Genomic DNA, 21,050 nt, shown 5'->3' with positions numbered 1-21,050 from the left:
AGAGCCAGGGCCCCAACTCAGCAGCCACTAGGCCTGGAACCTGGGTGGACATGTGACAAGGGCTGCCCCAGGCCTGGAAACCCTCTGTCCAGGCTTTACCCCATCAGGCCTGAGCATGGTCCAGACCAGGTCCCCAAAGGCCAGCCCTACCCTCCATCTCAACTAGCTCAGGGTCCCCAAGACTCCAGTGGCCGCTGCCCAGCGGAACTGGCTCTGGCTGTGTCTGAGGCCTGCCTGAGACGGGTGGGGAAGGAGGAGCTGTCTGGCAGCAGTTTGGGGACCCTAAGCATATGCCAGACCTGACACCCCCCAACAAGGTATGACAAGCCGGGCCTGGGCTTGGGGTCAGCAAAGGCGGGAGCGGGGAGCGGGCAGCCCAGGCCCCAGAACTGGCCCTTTGCATCATGGAGACCCCTAGAGCCCTGCCCCCTTTTCAAACCTAGGCACACACCCCTGGACTGGGCCCCACTGTCTGCCCGCGTCACACCCCCGCACGCCCGCAGGGTCCCACTGACACATGTTCCAAGACCATGCCCACAGCCCGAAGGGCACGCACCTCCTTCTTGCTGTGCAGGCTCAGTCTGGGCTGGCCCAGCACGTAGGACAGCTTGGCCAGGGCAGCCTCGGATGTCATGTCAAAGCCTGAGACGATGCCAGCTCCTACCGTGGCCTGTGGGGAAGGGACATGGGTGGGAAATGGGGGGTGGGGTGCCCTCCCTCTGCAGCCTCCATCCCCCACCCCTACCATGCCAGTAGCGTAGTCTGAGGTCACAGTGCCCTGCAGGCAGTGCGTGCAGTTCAGGATGATGAGGCCACGCTCAGTCGCTGCCCGCAGCTCCCACAGCAGGTCAGGCTTGGTGGGCCCATTCCCTGAGCCGAAGGTCTCCATGACCACACCCTTCAGCGGGGGCTGCAGGAAGGCCCGAACCTGGGGGCCGGGAGAGCATGGTGAGGGCCTCTGCTTCCTGCTCCAGTGACAGGGACCAACAGGCTTGCCAGAAGCAGCAGGGCCGCCCAGCGCACTCCAAGCGGGCCACGTGGAGAGCCGTAAGAGGCTGCTCCCCACCCAGTCCTCCCAGGGGAAACCCTTGTCCCTCTTAAGGATGTAAGACGGTGTCTGGTGTGGAGAGAACCAGAACACGGTGGAAACCCATCAGGGGAGGTCGTGGGGACCGGCTGGGGATGAGCAGAAAGGCCCCACCCCCGCCCGGCTGCCCCACCATCCTTTCCGGCCCAGCCCATCCGTCTGCCTCGGCTGGCACACGACACGATGCTCCTAACAGCTGGTATTTGGGGAAAGGGTCTTGCAGCTAAACATAAATGCAGGGCTCCTGTTACTGCCACAAGCCAGGGTGCTGGCCCACCCACATCCCTGGAGACTGGAAGTCTCCACTCAGAAGACAGGACGGGCTTTGGGTCCACCTCGCACAGGAGACCTGTCCCCAGCTCAGCCTTGCCCAGCTCTGTGAGGGTATAGGATGTCAGGGGGGCAGGGCTGTGGAGCCAGCTCTGTGGCCCTTCGTTTTCCAGGCTGCAGCGTGTTCTAGAAATCTCCTGAGTAACCAGGCCGTGACTTCATGGACAAGCACGGTTTTCCCTGACAGACGCTGTGCAGCTCGGTCCTACTCCACGTGGCAGCCTTGAGCGCTGACCTCTGGATACGATAAACGTAAGACCCGCCTCACAGGCCAGGGCGTGCCCGGTGGTGAGAGGCCTGTGCAGCCACCCTGCCACCAGTGTCAGCTCCTGGGAGGACCCTGTCTGCAAGGCCAGCCCCACTGTGGCTCTGGCCCATGAGCTGCTGTGACAGCGAGGCCACGGAGCCCGGCCTCAGTGCCCCAAGGACCCACCTCCTATTCTGAGGGTCTCTGCTCTGGGGAGAGCAGAGGCCATCATGGACCTCAGGCTGCAAGTGACCTGAACCTCAGAGGTGAGTGATGCCAGATGGTAGGGGACACATATGCTGGTGGGTCTGTGCCTCCATCTGCAGGGGGACAGGGCTCCTGGGTGCATGTGGCCCCACCCTGGCTCCCAGGAACAGTGTCAGGACGACCTCTGGTCCCGGCCCCGCAGGCTGTGCCTACTGCTTGAGCAATACCCCCTGCCTTCCCCACCCAGCCTTCCCCAGTGCATGGCCACACTGCATTCATTCTCCAAACGCCACGGGTCACTCGTCCTGGGCTGGGCACAAGGGTACATAGTGAACAGACTGCCCGTCTGTCCCCAGTGCCCCGTGAGAGGGCTGGGGACCGGTTCACAGACTGCCGCTGGAGGTTGGCAGTGGCCCGGTACCGAGTCCTGGAGGCTGGGACTCCTGGTGCTCTGCCGGGCCACCCAGTGTGTGGGGACGCACCATGAAGCCACCTCTGTCCAGACAGAAGAGGGCCACAGTGCCTGGACAGTCACAGCCCGCCTACAGCCACAGTGCCTTCGGGTCCAGTGCCAACGTCCCTGTACTCACACCAGCAATGCCCGGAGAGGCTTTTAGCTCAGAGACCCTCTATGCCACAGACCTCATGGCATCTGAGCCCAGCTCACAAGGCAGGACAGAGGCAGGTGCTGCGGCCACCCAGTGACAGTGAGTGGCTGAGGGTCAGTGGCAGACAGCAGCCAGAGTCCTGTGTCCACGCCCCATCGTCCCCAGAGGAATCACCAGACCAGGGGCCATGAGGCCAGGGGCATCCAAAGGACAAGCCCACATCCCAGAAAAGATGAACTTGGGCCCTGAAGCTTCAGCAGAGGAGGCAGGGGTGGGGCATGCAGGGCCCTGTGACGTGTGCTGGGGCCGGGATGAGGGGCTCTAGCTACGTGACTGTCACTGTCTATGAGCCTGGTGTGGCGGAACGGGAAGCTGGTGAAGCCCCTGGGGAGCCCTGGGGGTGCTGGCTGGGCCGGGCTGGGCCGGGGCGGGTGCCTACCAGGGTGGCGGGGATCCCGGGGTAGAGACGCAGTAGGCCCACGTCTTGCTCCATGGCGCTGTGCACCACCAGCCGCAATTTCCCTCGGACCTTCCGCACCAGCTCCCGGTTGACTGTGAGGACAGATGGACCGTGTGGGCCCTGCAGGCCACCTGCCAACCAAGACCCCCGCCCAGTTCCTCCAGCCCCCTCTGTGCTGCCCGGCCTCCCTCTGGCGTTTTCAGAGCCCCGTGCCTTCGCCTGGCACAGCCTGGGCTCACTCATGCTCTGGCTTGTGAAGGACTCCACGGCGGGGCACCGGGCTTGGGGGGCAAGGAGGACCCCGCAAGGACAGAGGCCTGCCTGAGCCCACAGGCTGCATGGTGGTGCTGGAAGAAAGGCATTCAGCCAAGGGAACAGCATGTGCAAAGGCTAGGAAGCACAACAGATGCAGCACAGCTGTAGGATCGAAAGAGATGTCGGGGTGGCATTCTTAGAACAGCCAGCCTCACCGGCCCCTTACTGGGCACCTACCATGCCCACAGCTCAGTGAGCCAATGAATGAATGAATGAATGAATGAATCTATTGGACCCCTCATCTCTGGGGAAAGAAAGCCTCCGTCTGATTTAGCCCAAGGTCTCAGAGGCCTAATGTGTGCCCATCCCGCTCCCCACGACAGGGAGAATAATGGTGGGTCCCAGCCCTGTGGAAAATGGAGAGGGGCATATACTCGGGGTCAGTGCCCTTGAGCCACCATGCAGAGGAGTTCCCCAGAGGGTCAGTCTCTCCATGGTCTGAAGGCTGCTGCCCTGCCAGGCCTGAGCCCTGGGTGGTACACGGGTGGAGCTGGGCAGCAGGTCTGGCACCAGGCCCCTCTCAGCCCCTCAGCCACACAGGCAGCCTGGACGGGCAGAGGTAGGCACAATGGCCCTGGCACTGAGCGTCATTAGAGCCTGCCCAAGGCACAGGCACCATGGAGACCCAGTGCATCCCAGGGAAACGGTTGTGCCTGAGGCTGACCAGAGAATCAGGCGCAGAGCCAGGAGGGGAGGGGGCCCCAAGGGAGCTATAGGCCTGTGTCCCTGGCTGTATCTGCCAGAGCGGTTCACACGTGATAATAAACAGAAGAACATTCCAGATACATGCTGCCCTCTCCCAGGAGTTAGAGGGGGCGGGTGGGAGACGTGGGGGCTCTGGGGGGTGGGCGATGGGGAGGAGGTAGCGAGGCCCTGAGACCTCCCCCACCCACCAGCCGTGGCATTAGTCAGGCGTCCTTTGACTTAGGGCCCTGTGCCCCAGCTGGGCAAGCAGATAAGACAGTGACCGGTGAGGGTGCTGCCACTGCCCAGGAGTTACGGCTGCAGAGAGGTGTACAGAGACAAAGAGGGCCTGCGCCCCCAGCAGCTGGCCCATCCTCAAGAGCCCGTGGAACCCAAGTCTTCTGCCTGGGCCTGTGGAAGCCAGGGGCTGGCTGTCCCCCGGCCAGAGGGGCCAGGGGAGCAGCATGAGGCCAGGGCATCCGTACAGAAGGCACGGAGTCCTGCAGGCCCAGTGTGGACCGCACTGCCTCGGCCACTTGGGGGGCAGGGCCCGCAGGGCCAGGCCCCCAGCACCACCACCACACCCTCCTCCCATGGCTCACACTACCTTCTGAGCCCCAAGCCCCTGTCTGCAACAGTGTCTCTGAGGGAAGCCCCTGACAGGGGACCGGAGGGCTGCCGTCCCAGCTCCATCTGGTGGTGTCACCCACCAGCTGCCCTGCTTATACCCTGCTGGCCCAGGTGTCCCTCAGCCCCCCAGCCCCTCCCCAGGGCCTGTCAGCCACACCCTGGGTAGAGCTTGATGTTTCCCAATACCAGGTGCCAGAACCGGCCCGGTGCAAGTTCTCACACACCCACATGGCCCTCCTCCCCAGCCAGCAGGAAACAATGGGGTTATCGTGGGCCTGGGGGCCCAGGGAGGCTTCTTCCCTTGGGGCAGCCTCAACCTGCACCCACCAAGCTGCCGGGTCTGGCCTGTGCGGGCATCCCTATGCCCCGTGGCCTGCCCGGGCTTGGCGTGGCACAGGCAGAGGCCCTGGGAATCAGTGAACTCCTCGGCACCTGCCAGTGGGCTGGTCCCAGATAAGGCGTGACTCAGTCCCCGTGGGGGAGGGGTTGCCCACTCCTTCCTTCCTCAGGTGGCATGGGGTGGCCCATGTGGGACTGGAGGGGCTAGGCGCCACCACCTAGCACGGGTAGGAGTGCCAGGTCCTCTGCCAGTGCCAGCACATGTGCCACCTCCTTCCAGAAGCTTTCTGGACTGCTCTGACCCTCAGTGAACAAGTGGACGCTGCCCAGTCCCCAGAGCGCTGCGCATGCACTGAGGTGTCCTGACCCTTCAGTGCCCAGGAAGGCACCCTGGGGTAGGGAGGCGCAGGGTCAGGACACTGGAATGGGAGTCAGGGCTCAGAGCCAGGCTGCTCCCCTGTGTGGCCCTGCCCCTCTCCACCTGGGTTTCTCACCCTGGTGTCTCCTTCTGCCCTGGCCACCTCAGCCCCACAACCGCCTGGCACAGGGACCTGGGCCGCCAGCAGGACGCCCCCGTCACCTGCCCGTCACCACGCCTGATCCTACAGCTGTGTGTCCTAACATGGGATGGGATGGCTCTGGGGGCTTTCGGGGTCACATGAGCAGCCCACCCTGCAGGGAAAGAGCCCAGAGCCTTCAGCTGCTGCACAAGGAGACCCCCAGGGGCTCTGCCTGCACTGGCCTCCCAGGACTGGCTCTCTAGGCCCCACAGGTCCCACCTTGGCCAGACAGAAGCCCGGATGGGCAGGAAGCCACCCCCACCATCCCGAGGGCTGGACACTGCAGGCAGGCAGGCAGGCAGTCCACCACAAGAGCCGCCTGGGTCCTGTGGGTCCCCGAGAAGCAGCCCCTCCCCGAGCAAGGCTTCAAGGCCACAAACTTCCACCACAGGAAGGCCGGCTCTGCCAGGTCTGGCACTCCCCCACCCTGGAAGTGTCCCTGGGACAAGGTCCCACAGCTAGGGGATGGGGACAGGGGCTGCAGGGCCCCCAGCTGAGTGAGGAAGACACACAGGCCAGGCTGGGGGCTACCCTTTACATCCGGGGTGGGGAGGACAGCTAGGCCACTGGAGAGAATCCACACGTCACAGGAGCATGAGGGTACTCCTGCCTGTTCCGGAGGGCGGGGGGGGGGGGCTTCCAAGGAGTTGGGTGGGAGGAGAGGCTGGCCATGCCCACCTCAGACCCAGAGGGGTGGGGCTGGGGAGGGGCCAGGAGACAGCGCAGGAGGGCGTGGGAGTGAGTCCCCATGGGCCATGAGGGTGGCCCTGGGTCAGAGGACGCCTGAGCTCAAGGCCCAGCAGCCTTGCCGACAAGGTCTGAGGCATCCCACACCCAGGGCAAGAGGGGTGTGCTCCCCAGGGGTTTCAGGGCAGATGACCTGCTGGACACAGGGGTGCTGGGCAGGGGACAGAGAGACGCCCTGGAAGTCCCAGGGACAAGGGTGCACTGCTAGAACCACATCACTGGGGGACCAAGCGGTGTGGCAGAGCCACAGGCAGTCACTCAGAGGGACTCTTGTGCTCAGGACCACGTGGCCAGAGGGGACACCTGTGGAGCAGACCCCCCAAATCAGCTCCTCCTGGTGGACCCCTGGCTCTGAGTTGGGGCCACCTGCTGGCGCCTCCCACCCCTGCGGCCTTGCTGCCCCCTGTCCCCCAGCAGCCACCTGGCATCCCCGGCCCAGGGCAGAACCAAGGCTGTGCTGTCCAGGCCCGCGAGTGCCCCAGGCCCACAGTCTCCCTACACAGCTCCTTGCAGGGACCCGGCAGGGACCCTCACTGCTGGCCGGGCTCACGCGGCTTACTTATGACGTCAGTGCCCACGACGGCCAGAGGCGGCAGATTAGGGGAGCAGAAGGCGGCGAACCTGCGCGTGTCCACTTTGGTCACCCGGGTGCCCCGAAACAGCTGATTCTGGAAGAACAGGCAGACCTGCAGGAGGGAGGGACGGCGGCCGTGAGACCAACCTGAATGCCCCTCCCTGGTGACAATCTGTCCTACGGAAAGTTCCACACACATAATGTAAGTACAGTAACCTGGAGGGAGACGCACCACATACTAACAGCGACGTCTCTGGGGAGTGAAATGTGGGTGACTCCTACTTTCTCTGTTTTCCAAATATTTTCTATGATTGTGCATTTCACTTGAAAGATGAAGGATGGATCTTTAAAACCCTACCCAACCCCTCACCTGCGTGTCCCACCTGAGGGCCTGGGGAACACACAGGCACCCACCTTTGGACCCTGGACCCACGCAGCCGAGCCCCCACCCACCACGCCGGGGAGGAGGGTGATACCTCAGGGATCACGTACTGGCCGGCCATGAGCAGGGCCCCCAGCAGGTTCTCGCGACCGTCATTCCACAGGGCGTGGATGGGAACCTAGGGAGAGGCCGTGCAGAATGGCTGAGGTCGAGCCCAGGAGCTTCCAGTGGGGGTCTGTGATAAAGAAGGGCCCGGGCAGGCTGGGACTGGTGGGAGAGGGGGTCTGCAGGGACGGGCACTGGGGCAGCTGCTCTTGCTGACGATACCAGCCTGCTCCCCCTGCAGGCCCCAGAGCCCACTGCTGGTGGCCAGCCGTCAGCCAGTCCCCACCCTGGGAGGAACGCACGACGGGCCTCCCGCCCGGGGACCATCCCACTGCCCAGCCTAGCTCCCTGGCCCCAAGGGCACATCGGCCTCACTCCCTCACTGCCCAAGTCAAATCATGGGCCAGGCAGAGGGTGGCCAAGGGGCGGCAGGGGAGTGGGCTGCAATGGAAAGAAAGCTCACATGGGGTGCCCGAGCCTCGGTCACAGACCTGCTCCTGTGTCTACCAGGACTCCAGGGGTGATGCTAACTAGTGGCCAGCCCCACTCCCCTGGCCAGGAGGCTGAAGAGGGGCTGGGCTACTGTGGACGTGCCTCCATAGGACACAGGAGGGGATGGCTGGGCACTGTCAGGGGGGAGAAACTGACCAGGACCTCCAGAGGGACAGAGCCTGGGCCTGGGGGCCACGGGCCTGGGACCCCGCCGAACTCTGATCCTCCTGAGGTGTGTGGCCGTGGGTGAGCAGCCCTGGGCCCCTGAGCCTCAGTTTCCCCTTGGGTATAACAGGAAGGATGCTTCATAAGGGCCAACGGGCTGCAACACCCATGTGATCCTTTCTGGGCTGCAGGGCCCGTAAACCTACCCTGCATCCCCCCAGGAGACTTGGGTCTGGGAAGAGCCAGGGTGAGCCTGGGCCCATCCCTCTCATGTGAGCTTCGAGGGGGAGGTGTGCAGCAGCTAAGGGGCATGTGCGGTGACGCCCTGAGCTTCCCCGAGTGGGCTGACACACTGTGACACCCGCTGGGGAACCAGGGACACAGAGTAGGGCAGGCAGCTGGGTCAGCACCTGGCAGGCCTGGCGAGAGGACTTCCCAGGACCCTTTCAAAGGGACACAGTTCTGGCTACCCATGAGAAGGCCTCAGCCTCCGCCCCTGGGAAAGGACCCTAAGAGATTCGTGCAGGGCTGGCCCCTATGGCCACTGACCCTGCAATGCCACCACAGGCAATGGGGACCCCATCAGCTTCTGCTGCAGGTGCTGATGGGGATCCAGACTTCCCCTGCCGCCTCCCCACAAATCCAGCAGTTTTCTAGAACATTCTACCAGCTTTGGCTTTGGGGATTGTGCTGGGTCCAGGTGAGAGAGGAGGGGGTGGCATGTGCCCGAGGATGGCATCAGCACCGCAGTGGGAAGAATGGCGAGAGGGACAAAGGCAGGGCAGCTCGACAAGGCCGACCGCAGGGTGTGGGCCCTTCCCCCCAGGATGGCAGGGCTGGCACTGGGCAGGGCCCAGGGTGCTGACCAGCACTGGTCAGATGGCACAGGCAGCGGAGGACCCGCTGTGGGACCTGCAGGACTGAACAAGAAGCCGGGGTTCCAGCTGGCTCCCCAGCAGAGCTGACTGGCCCTGTGGCCTCAGGAAGGCCAGCCTGGGATGTTACCTGAGCACCAGTAAGGATGACAGTTTTCTGCAGGTTTTCCAGCACAAAGGAGAGCACGGAGGCGGCAAAGGCCATGGTGTCGGTTCCATGGATGACCACGAAGCCGTGGTACTGCTCGTAGTGCCTCTGTGGGGAGGGGGCACGCTCAGCAGGCTGGCCCCTTGCCACTGCTGGCCCCTCCTGGAAACAGGCACCTGGTCCCCTCCACCAGCAGGAAGGGGCACCAGACGCAGCAGGAGGGACGGGGTACGGTGGCAGTGGGACCCTGGCCACTGAGGGCCCTCTCTGGAAACCAGCCGCTGCCTGGAGTCCCAGCCCCAGGCTCTCCCCACCCCACGATGGCCTCCTTCCCTGACCCCCCCCCCCAATACCCCTCAGTACATGAGAAGACATGGGTCTGAGGACAGGCAGGGCCCCCTCCAGACTTCTGGGTAGTATCTCCCCCAGGCGAGGCCCAGTCAGGGTTCTCGAGAACACTGGTCACTGGGGGACCAGCCAGAACTCAGTTCAGTGCTCCAGAGAGTCCCTTGCTGAGTGGCCACTGCCCCCAGAGCTGCAGGAGCCAAGGGCTGAGTGAGTCACCAGCCTTGAGGTCCAGTAGGAGGGCTGGGCGTGGACCCAGCAAGGGCAGGGGGCAAAGCGGGAGCTAGGAGCTGGCAGGTGACCTGGGAGGCTGCCTGGAACTGGACCCAACAGGCAGGCAGCAGGCAGACGGGCGAACTGGGGAAGGATCCTTCCAGGAGTTAGGGTGGCTAGGCAGGGATGTCCTCCAGCCACCACCTTCCGTGGGGCAGCCAAGACTGGGCCCCAGAGTGGTTGTGAGGGGCACAGTTATGGGAGCCAAGGGGTCTATGCCCTCCTGAGGGTGCCATCCTGAGGGAACCATTCCTGGTGGCCCATTGAAAGACCAAGCCAAGCTGGCCTGAAACTGCAGAGCTGAGCCATGGGGTGGGCTGGGGCGCCCTCTGCTGGCCACATGGGGCATGGCCACAGTTAGGGCCACCGGGCTCCCAAGGCCCTCTCTGCACAGCGGGAACTGCAGACACCAGGGAGACTGCCCCAGACATGCCCACTGGCAGCTAGTGGCCCCACTTAGGAACATGAGGGCCAGCCCCGGGTCACACTGTCCCAGATGCTCACAGTGAGAGGAGACGAGGGCCAGGAAGCTGTTCTCCCCCAGGAGACAAGCATGTGGCTGGGACCCATCCCTCAGCCTGCCAGGGCCCCCAACCCGGGAGCCAGAATCACGCAGGGTCAGGGGCTGGCGACAGTGGGGTGGGGAGAACAGAGGGGAAAGCTGGCGAAGGGCACTCTGGCCGTGCAGGTAAGGCGTGCATACTTGATGCTATAAGCCACGACACCCCCTCGCAGCGTTCTGCACCCTTTCAATGGGTCCTAATTCCACTAAGACCTCAGCCCCAGGTTGTGGGGTGGACAGAAGGGAACGAGCCAGGTGTGGAGCTTGTCAGTCTTCGGGGAACTATCACACATCCCGGCCTAGGATACCAACTAGGATGAACGAATTGTACGCATAAACCAGGATGGATGTCTGGGCTATTTCCTCACCCAGGAAAGGAGGAGGCCCGCGCTGCCCACCCTCCACTCACACAGGGAAACTGCCTCAGAGGGCCCAGCACTTTCCTGAAGCTACCAGTCCGCTCAGGCCAGGCAGGCTGACCCCACCCCGGACCTCAGAGTGCTTCTGCAGTGCTGGCCCTGCCCCACCCACCTTCATAGCCCCACCCAGTACCCACAGCCCCGCCCACAACCCCAAGCCCCGCCCACAACCCCCAGCTACCTCGATGATCTGAGCAATTTGAACCCACTCGGTGATGGTCATGTCACTGGAGTCGAAGAGGGGCTGGCACTCCAGCACTGTGTAGATGACCCTCTGGCCAGGACGGGCAGGCCTGAGGGAGACAGAAGGGCAGCTCCCACTACTGTGCCCCCTCCTCCTTTGGCCTGCTCTGTTCTCTCTGCCCAGCGTGGCCCCTGCACCCGGGGCCCAGTGCCCGGGAGCCCTACACAGCCACAAGCTCTCCGCGTCCTAAGTACAGGGCCTGGCTTCCCTCCCACAGGGAGACCCCAGGAACAGGGACCACGGTCGCAGGGAGGGACCAAGGACCTGCCAGGAAGGGCTGTTCCCCAGGGAGCAGCGTCCCCTTCCCACCTCTGGCTCTGGGAGGGAGGCTGGGCTCAGCCCTGGGAGGAGGATGGCTGGCAGCAGGGAGGCCAGTGACCAGGAGGGAGAGTCCTCGCTCAGCCTGACAGCCGTGAAGGGCACTGAGCAGCCTGGGTGAGCCGACTAACAAGGGACCTTCATGCTGTGGAGAGAAGGGGCCACCTGGGGCCAGCCCCCACACCCCCAAACTGGTGGGGTCCAAGGCTCACTTGAAAGGGGGCTGTGGGTCCGTTCGAAAGCCGTGAACATACAAGAGGACATTAGTGGCGGCCCCCTGCAAAGGGCTCACCACGGAAGCCCTGGGTAGCACAGCCTGCCGCCCGCACGGAGCAGCCTGTGCCATCCAGGCTCAGGAGGGCCCTCCCCCGGGACCCCAGAGGCGCCCACACTCACGGCAGCACCAGCATGTTCTCAGGGAGGCCACAGGCCTGGGCGTGTTCCTTGTCGTGGAACATGGGCAGCGTCCTCAAGACATTGGCCAGGTCCCTCCCGGGGACGAGCACTGCAGGCAGAGACGGGGGCGTGGGGAGTTGCAGCCAGTGCCAGCTCCCCCAGCTGCTGGGCCCTGTCCCCTCGCTGGGCCATTTTCCGCCCGAGCTGGGGACAGGCTCTGGCAGGGTCCCCTTGCTCCATCTGCAAAGCTGGCAACGGCAGGTCGCATCCTCACGCTTGAAGTCTCCCATGTAAGGAGCCCGAAGCCCACTTGCCTCACCCCTGAGGGACCCCCCACCCTCAGTCCTTCCTGAGAGTCCATCTCTCCAGGGGCTGGAGTCTCTCCCCGACAGGCTCCTTTCCCGAGGGTCAGCATCTAAGCTCAGGCCGCCACCTCTCAGCCCACAGCCCCAGGCCCTCTGCAGCCATCCCCAAATGTCCCTTCTGCCCCCAGATGCCTGCTCCTGCCTGCCCTGCAGCTCCTGGCAGGGGTCTACTTCCCACCCTGGCCCTCCACTGGGTGTATCAGTTTCCTGTGGCTGCATAACCACAAACTTAGCGAACTGAAGACTTTCTCTGACTTAGCACAATGTCCGAGGGTGAGATGCCCATGTGTCCACCTGCTAAATGCCAGGCCCCAGTGCCAACACCCCTGCCAGTCCCCTGGACAGCACAGCCCCGTTGGCTCCACGGATGTTTGTGGATGTGACGCCGGCTCCCCAACCAAAGAGGGCGACCCGAGGGTAGCACACTGAACAACTACCCCTCCCCCACCCACCCTGTCCGCACAAAGCCCCCCACTCCCCTATCCTGTTGGCTGCAGGAGTGAGCCATGAGGTTGGCTGCTTGTGGCTCTGTAAGGAAACCACACTCAAGGGGCCATCCATGTGTGAATGCCAGACCGGCCACCTCCCCAAACGCTCGAAGCATGACCAGCACACGCGTCTGCCTCCATAAATGTCTGGACTCATCGGCCCTGCTGGCTTCCAGGACCCAACTTCACACTCTGGGCATGGAGGAAGGCTCAGAGCCACCCACCCAGCCAGCCGGCACTGGTGGCTCAGTTTCCCCCATCTGCAGCAGGCCAAAAAATGGCCCCCAAAGCTGTCCACGTTCTGATCCCCAGGGCCTGTGTGACCTGAATGCAAAGGTAAATTAAGGGTATTGAGATGGGGAGATGACCCTGGATTACACAGTGGCCCTGAAAGCCATGACCAGCTCCCTTGGAATAGGGAGGCAGAGCAGGTTAGACACGCAGAGGAGGAGGACACAGAAGGGCAGCAGAGAGAGACGTGCAGATGCTGGCCTGGAAGGCTCCAGGGATGCGGCCACAAGCCAAAGGACGAGGGTCAGACTTCTCTGCCTCCAGCACAGTGACAGGAGACGTTTCTGTTGCTGTAGACCACCCTGTCTGTGGTCATTTGTTATGGCAGCACCAGGACCCTCACATGGCCACTTTCCACTCCAGCTCCCCTCCTGGTGGGGGGCCCTGGGGTGTCTGTGGAAATCTGGGAATCCAGATTTCAGTTCATGGGACAAGCTCACGACATGCATGGTCCCCTCCACCCATAGCTAGGTTATTGCTGGCCAGTGGTGGGGCAGCACTGCCAGTGTAGCAGGAAGGGGCAGAGTGGGAGGTCCCCTCATGACCAGGACCTGGTGTCCCCGCTGGGGAGTGTCTGGGCCACGCTCTCTTTCTGTCCTAATCTCTGCGCAAAATGCTGCCAGCGCACTGTCATTGGAGAACAGGAAAGCTGGCTGCCAGAGAGCGGGAACAGCTACGCAGAATTGTGGGGAGTGGGGCATCTCTGTGTTCTGGGGTCCTGCACATGTGTACGTATTAAACTGGCTTATTTCCTCTTGCTAACCTGCCTCATGTCTGTTGGACTATTAGACCAGCCAGAAGAACCTTGAGGGTACAGGACAGCTTGGTCCTACCACCGCTGGCACTGGCGCTGTGCGCAGGATAATCGCACTGGCTGGAAGCCTGCTTCCCCTCAAGGTTGCCAAACACAAGGAGGCCCTGGGGTGTCTGACACCGGCACCGGCCTAAGGTCAGGATTCTTCCAGGTCAGCACCCCGCCCCCACCCGACCTCTGTCTGCGGGATCCACTGGGAGCAAAACAGTGAGAATCTTTTTATCTCTTCTAAATTTAAATGGCAGGAGAAAATATATGTAAAACTAGTTTTGTAGGCTAGACACTCGGTTATTTCATATGAGGACTCCTGGCCTTCAAAATTCTGCTTTTCTCTATCTGACGACTTACCTCTCATCTTGTAATGTGTCCTGAGTGCTTGGCTTTCGTGCCCACTAGTAATATTTTCTCTGGTATCTCCACTTGGAAGGTGCACTTAGAGGGGTGTACCTAGTGGCCAGTTGAAGAGACTGGGGCTCCCAGGGTGCCCCTGTCCGGTTGTGCCAGCTCCCAAGGGAATGTGTCATGAGGCGCCCCAGCTCATAAGGGACCTTTGTCATCTCTACCTTCGTTACCTGTTACTGCTGGCAACAAAAGTCTTTGCTTTCTTTATTTTCTTGCATCCTTGGTTAAACCATAAAAGGTTAATTGGTTTGATTCACTATAAACCCTACCACCAAGGCCTGATGATGGACCCTTTTAAGTGGAAAAACTTCTAAGTTGAAAAGAAACTTTTTCTTAGAGAGCCTTCATATTGTTATAATGGCTAGTCATTAAATTCCCTTAAGAAGACGTAGGACAGAAATTAGAACAAAAGTCAAAATCCACTCAGTCCCCTTCCTGTTCGACTTCAGATAGTGTAAAAATTAGGACATTGCACTTATGAAGAAAAATGAAAGAAAAACCATGGCAAAACCTTATGGAAAGACCGCCTAGAAGTGTTTATGTTCTAAGAGCTTGGCTTGGAAACTGTCAGGTTGGAAGCTCTGAACTATGGCGAGATAGGAACATGGGCTAACGCCTTCGGCTCGGGGACTGTAGCCTAAAGTTACAACGGCAACTGTGACGAATGTTCCAGTAGATAAAATCATTTAAAAACTGCACTTGAAAGTAAGCGTTCCCAAATCGAGCCAGCAGAACGAGACAGCTATTTTCACCTGTAGGCAGAAGATTACAGAAGATTTTGTGGATGAAAAAGGGGCCACGTACTAAACCTGATGAGCTCCGGGGAGGCCAGCCTGGCAGGCCCTACAGACTCAGAGACTGAACGTGACCACACAGGATGGTCTGAACATCAAAATTCCTAACTAAAGGTGGGTCATGGCAGGTAGTCACGTCCTAGATCTGTAGCTTCCTTGACAAAGGTCATTCTTTATCTGAAGGGAGCCTGTCAGTTGTCTTTTTGCATCTAAGATAACATACCTTTGAAGTGTCAGAGGAATCTCCTTCCCTAGACCCCTCAGGGCACAACCTCCCCCCAGAGCCCAGACCACAGACCCCCTCACTGTTATTTTGTTGTTCCCATACCATCTCCACGTGCTTAAGTGTTAATTGTTGTCTGTCCTGTACCCACCCGTGTAAAGGAGTGTGTGTCTCTCCGTTTTACTTTTTATCCAACCCCAGGGATCTCCCCGCTTTGCTTTCTCCCGGGGCCTTAACCTATCACCTATAGATTCCATGTAATCCCCCTTATGTCTCCTTCTTTGATTCTAATGTATAAAATAAGCTGCAAAACTGCCGTACTCGGGAGCATTTTCTCAATCCATTGCGATCCCATTTCCTGGCAATTGTCGTCAGTCTGGCTCAAATAAACTCATAAAATTCTCTAGAGGTTGGGGCGTTTCTTGCATCGCCATTTACTTGGTGCAGTTGGCAGGCTTCCAAAGAAGCCCCCCAGGACCCCCTGCAGACCTGGCCCCGGTGCGAGGTCCGGGGGGCCCTTGTGACGTCAGGTGAAGATGGGTGAGTTTTTCTTGGAATTCCGGGCCTCCTTGTTTTACAGTAGGAGGCCCTGACTTTATTGGAGCTGTTCTAAAGATAAAAAAATAAAATCCTCGAGGTGGCATTAAAGGTTAAGGGTTGAGATAACCCAGGGACAGGAGGGAAAACAAATGGGTGGCTGGTTTTTAATTTGGGCTTTTCAATTGGGATTGCTGACTGCGAGTCTGAACAAAAGCTTTTGCTGGATAAATGAGTCTGAACTCATTCTGCTCTGAAGACAAGGGGCATTTACTCCCTCCACCCCGAATACTGGGTATTCTTGGGTGACTAAGAATCTCTGTGCCCACCCCTCAAGACAAGCACAGCCCCACAGGGAACCCAACACCACTGTCACTAAATTTGACTCGTCTGGGGACATGCACATAAAGGCCGGTTGGTTCCCTAGACAGCTGGAGAGAGAAACCGAGAAGTAAGGGTTGGAGCCACTTGGGAGGTGACAGCCCCTTGGAGCTCAACCCATAAGCAGCACATTCCAACCCACCACACAATATCCCTAGAAGTTGGTTCAGAATCTGCTGATCTCAAAAGGAAACTAAAATTAACACGGGAAATCATGCCTCCCAGGCCAACAAGCCCCCAACCCCCATCAATATTCCTGCAGATGTACAGTTTGCAGGGAGCCTGTACTCGCAAGTACCCGTATTTACAGGAACTGGAAGATTGAACTAGAAGTGGTATCAACAGAAGATGGGCGAAATGGAGCTCTCTTGACACCTAAACTAATTACTAGAAAAAAGGTCAGCTCTAAAATCAGACGGAACGGATGGAAGCCTCACCTCAACTGGCAAACAGAAGCCTGTGGAATGGAGCCCAGAGAGACGGTCTTCTCTCCAGGAAGTTAGGAAGAGCATTGCAGGGGCTGTCTCTGAACTAAAGATTTCCGGAGCTGCTCCAGGCCAACACCCCACTTTCCCTGTTCTCCAACCGCCCGCTGTACCCTTTACTCCATTGTCTGGACTTACTGTCCTTTCCTCCTCGCCCTTCCTCTCTCTCCCCACACCTCCTCCACCACAGCACCCTCCTGACTGAGGGGAGACTCAGAATAGAAAACCAGACCAGGACAGACTAGGAACAAAACCAAATCCTGGCAGCTCCCTGTAGAGAAAGGCCAGTCTCAGGACAAGGAGAAGCAGCCGTAATCTCTCCTTGCACTAGGACAGAATTAAGGAATCTAAGTAAAGATTTCCTGACCACCCTGGTGGGTTCACAGAGGAATTTGATTTAACAGCTAGAACATATGATCCTGGCTATCGTGACCTATTCCAGTTAACACACCTACTGGCTTCTGAGAGCAAAGCAACAGAATCACTAAGTAAGGTTTGCTGGGAACTCCTGTAGAGGAGTCTGCATTTACTGCAAAAAGTCAGGTCACCTTAAGGATTGTAGAAAACTGAAGTGGGATTTGGGGAAAGAAAAGAATCAGACGCAGCCTAGGGCTGCTCCTAGGACTATCTCCTTACCGATACTTCAGGACAAAGTGAAAGGACCTAAGAGGGAAACGACTGAGGCCCTGGTAGGGACTGGGCTTCTTTGTCTGCTCTCAGCCCTACCCACCCAACTCAGCTGCCCTCTCCCTCGGAGTAAAGCTTCTGTACAAACGGTAGGGACGGCTAATCAACCAATGTCTGTTTTAAATCAGGACCTGTTTCCTTCCAGCTAGGGGACATTACAGGCCAACATGTATTTTTACTAGTCAAATCTGCCCAACTCATCTGATAGGGCGAGACTTTCCTGAAACCCATGACACCCACATATCCCTCTCCCAGAAGGTGAACCGTGTTTAGAACGAAATGAATCAGAGACTGAACCAATTGGGAACGCAATGATTTTAAAGGACCCTCCACAAGAAGAAACTCATCTTGAGACTGAACGTTTGTTACGGGACGTTCCAATGCAGCTTTGGGCCTTTTCCAGTACAGATACTGACAAGACTAAGTCAGCCACTCCTATCAGAATAACCACTGACAATATTCCCCTCTGCCTAATAGTCACCAATATCCTTTGAGGCCTGATGCACTAGCTGGAATTAGCCCATTATACGAGATCACTTAAAAAGAGGGCTTATAATTCCATGCAGGAGCCCCTGTCATTCTCCCGTCCTCCCAGTAAGGAAACCCAGTGGGAAAGGATGGAGATTTGCACAGGATCTCAGAGCTATAGATAGCCTGTGGTTCCAAACCCACACACCCTACTATCAGCTATTCCTATGTGTACTGTCATTATTTTTCAGTGATAGATTTAGGTAGTACCTTTTTCAGCATTCCTGTTAAAAAAACACACACACAGGAAATACCTCTTTACTTTCACCTGGAAAGATCGGAGTTTACTTGGACAGTAATGCCCTGGGGTAGACAGAGAGTCCCATCTAGTTCTCTCAGATACTGAAAGCTGATTTGAATGATGTTGAATTTCCCAGAGATTCCACTCTAATCCAATATGTGGATGATTTACCTTTGTGCTCTAGGGTATATTAGACTCCCAAGAGGACACAATTTACCCATTACAACAGCCAGCCATAAAGGGACACAGGGTCCCAAAGGACAAGCTTTGATTCTGTTTACCCCAGGGAAAATACCTTGGTCATCTAATGTCTGAAGATGGGCTACTGATTAACTTGAAAGCCTCAGAGAAATCGTACCCTTTCTTTCCTCCTCCAAAAACAAACAAACAGCTTCAAGGGTTCCTGGGTCTGACTGGATGCTGTTACAAGTGGCTTCCAAATTTTTCATTAATGAAAACATGTCTTATTAAAATCAGATCGACCTGATCCAAGTCAATGGAGCCCCAAGGGAAACAAGCTGCAGAAGCTCTAGAGGAAGTATGACCTAAAGCTCCCGCCCTGGGACACCTTAACACGTTGCGTACGGATCACGAGAATCTTCCTTTTTTCTGAGCCATACGTTAAGGATGGATAACGAGAATTCTCGTTTTTACTGTTGACTCTTTTTACTTTGCATATTTTATTGAATTGTGTTTCGTTAATATCTAACGGGCAAATGTCGTTAATGAATAAAGTCTGCATCATATGTACACTTTTTAGAATTCTTTTTTTTTTTCTAAAAAAATAGTGATTTTGAATCGGATACATTTTTTCACCCATGAGTCATTTCACGTGTTACATTCACAACAATGGATGTACGAATAAACAGAGTTTTCCAGAACTGTAGTGATTTGTTTATAACATTTGGAACCTGAGTATCCCTTAGGCGATTTTGAATTATGTTATTTTTGGAAAAACACCGAATTATTTTATTTAACTCTTCGGTGATACCTCATGAAATACATATTGTAACCTCGTCAATGCAAAGTTATAGGAATTTGAAAGGAATTATTTTCATATTATTGGCCATAGTTACGCAACAATGCTCCCATGCATTGCTATGCAACAATGCTACCATTCGCGTTAGAATGGATTTTTTTCAAAGCCGCATTGTTCTCCATTGCCACTGCACAAGGGAAGCTGCTTTCTGCCGTATCACACCAGGAGGGATTACTAACAACATAGGTGAGTAAATCCTAAAAAATTCCATAGAAAAATAATAAATGACATAGAAGCATTTATGCTTTAAAGAGAAGAGTGCATTTTAAAGTAGTTTCTTTTAAAAACCTGCCGGAACAGAGGGGTATGAGGGATTTAAACCCCGCCGTACGCAACATGTTAATTATAAACTTTCTTCCTTTTATACATGAAAATAAAGGAAATGCCTTAGGAGTTTTAACTCAAACACGCAGAGATGACCACAGACCTGTTACAACACAGGATGTTATAGTCAGCAGTTAGACTCACAGCCAAAGGGCCCCCTCCCTGCATGACTGCCATCTGTGCTACAGCCACATTGTGCAAACAGAAGAGATAGTTATGGGCGCTCCTGTATTTAAGTTCCTCATTCTGCTGACTCTCTACTGAACTCTCATCACACTCAACACTTCTGTCAGTCGACTGGCTTCTTATGAAGCACTTCTGCTTTCTGCGCCCGATATTACTTTAACTCGAAGTGACAGTCTTAACCCAGCAACTTTTCTACTTTCTTTGCAGGATGAAGACACCATGATTGTGTTTTGCTTACTGACCACCTTCTTGTTCCTAGGAATGTTTTACAGGAAACTCCTCAGTAATGGCTGCTGGGGCCCAGGAAGTCCACTTATGAAATTTTACTGTCCTCCTGGCCTCTGGGAATTTTCAGATGGTCATTGTAATTTATACCATTGTGTTCTTATAGCCTTGACCCCAATTAAACCTGAATGTTACGGTTCCCAATTGCACAACTAGCAGGAATCAGATTAACAACGAAAGGCACTTGAGTGCTTCCAATGGGAAGTAGATGGGCCATATTAATATAATAATAATAATCAGTAGATAGGAACCCATCTCATGGTCAGATGGTAAAAACTGAAGAGGTGTATGGTGTACCCTCAAACTATAAGTAAATGTTATACTAGACACAAAATTCAGAAAAGTGAGACAGACGGCAAAACTTGGATCATGACAGCTTGTAGTTTAGAAATGATACAGAGTGGTGTTTTTCTTAATGAAGGCGCATAGACCTGGCTGCCTCCCATGTGCCTGCCTTGCCCTTTGGAGAAAAATTCAGCCCCGACTGCCATCCAAGGTTACAGTCTTACCCCACCCACAATGGTCCAACGTTTAGCAAGACAAATGATGACACTAAGACTTCCTAGGGAATGAGCTTTCCTAGCTCCAGAAAACCACACCATCCAACCAATGCATCCTTCACATTGAATTATGACCCAAAGGGGGAACAGTGGATGAAAAAGGGGCCACATACTAAACCTGATGAGCTCCAGGGAGGCCAGCCTGCAGGTCCTACAAACTCAGAGACTGAAAGTAACCACACAGGATGGTCTGAATGTCAAAATTCCTAACTAAAGGTGGGTCATGGCAGGTAGTCACGTCCTAGACCTGTAGCTTCCTTGATAAAGGTCACTCTTTACCTGAAGTGAGCCTGTCTGTTGTCTTTTTGCATCTAAGATAACAGACTTTTGAAGTGTCAGAGGAATCTCCTTCCCCAGACCCCTCAGGGCACAACCTCCCCCCAGAGCCCACACCACAGACCCCTCACTGTTATTTTGTTGTTCCCATACCATCTCCATGTGCTTAAGTGTTAATTGTTGTCCGTCCTGTACCCACCCGTGTAAAGGAGTGTGTGTCTCTCCGTTTTACTTTTTATCCAACCCCAGAGATCTCCCCATTTTGCTTTCTCCCGGGGCCTTAACCTACCACCCATGGATTCCATGTAACCCCCCTTATGTCTCCTCCTTTAATTCTAATGTATAAAATAAGCTGCAAAACTGCCTTTCTCAGGAGCATTTTCTCAATCCGTTGAGATCCCGCTTCCCAGCAATTGTTATCATTTTGGCTCAAATAAACTCATAAAATTCTCTACAAGTTGGAATGTTTCTTACGTCAACAGTTTCAAAATTTCCAAGTAGCTTCACTGAAAGACTTATTGAAAAGGGCTAATGAAGAAGTAAAAAGGTCAGAGAAAAGAGTAGGACAGACCTGACTCCTGCTGCAGCCCCTGGCCTCCCTTCATTGGAGGCGCATTCTACTGTCCTCTGAC

The 21,050-nt window shown here is 56.7% G+C and overlaps 1 protein-coding gene across 5 annotated transcripts in view; it reads right to left on the bottom strand.

Moving 5' to 3' along the window:
- ASPG (asparaginase) overlaps positions 1 to 21,050 on the bottom strand; it is a 36,130-nt gene that overhangs the window by 7,456 nt on the left and 7,624 nt on the right. For 3 of the 5 annotated variants that reach the window (XR_012494489.2, XM_074326811.2, XM_074326810.2), the window contains exons 2-9: positions 11,513 to 11,621; positions 10,736 to 10,847; positions 8,938 to 9,063; positions 7,265 to 7,348; positions 6,774 to 6,900; positions 2,919 to 3,031; positions 746 to 928; positions 557 to 670 (exon numbers count right to left, since the gene is read on the bottom strand). Coding sequence is in view for 4 of the 5 variants with exons in the window: in XM_074326811.2 (XP_074182912.2) it covers positions 557 to 670; positions 746 to 928; positions 2,919 to 3,031; positions 6,774 to 6,900; positions 7,265 to 7,348; positions 8,938 to 9,063; positions 10,736 to 10,847; positions 11,513 to 11,621 (968 nt within the window). In the remaining variant the exon portion in view is untranslated. The other 2 variants (XM_088797559.1, XM_074326812.2) reach the window with 2 other exon arrangements.

Source organism: Rhinolophus sinicus, chromosome 3, assembly GCF_057876585.1.
Source record: "Rhinolophus sinicus isolate RSI-liver-muscle chromosome 3, RSI-T2T, whole genome shotgun sequence".
NCBI lineage: Eukaryota > Metazoa > Chordata > Mammalia > Chiroptera > Rhinolophidae > Rhinolophus > Rhinolophus sinicus.
The sequence above is the reverse complement of the archived record's forward strand: the minus strand, read 5'-3'. Positions and strand labels throughout refer to the sequence as shown.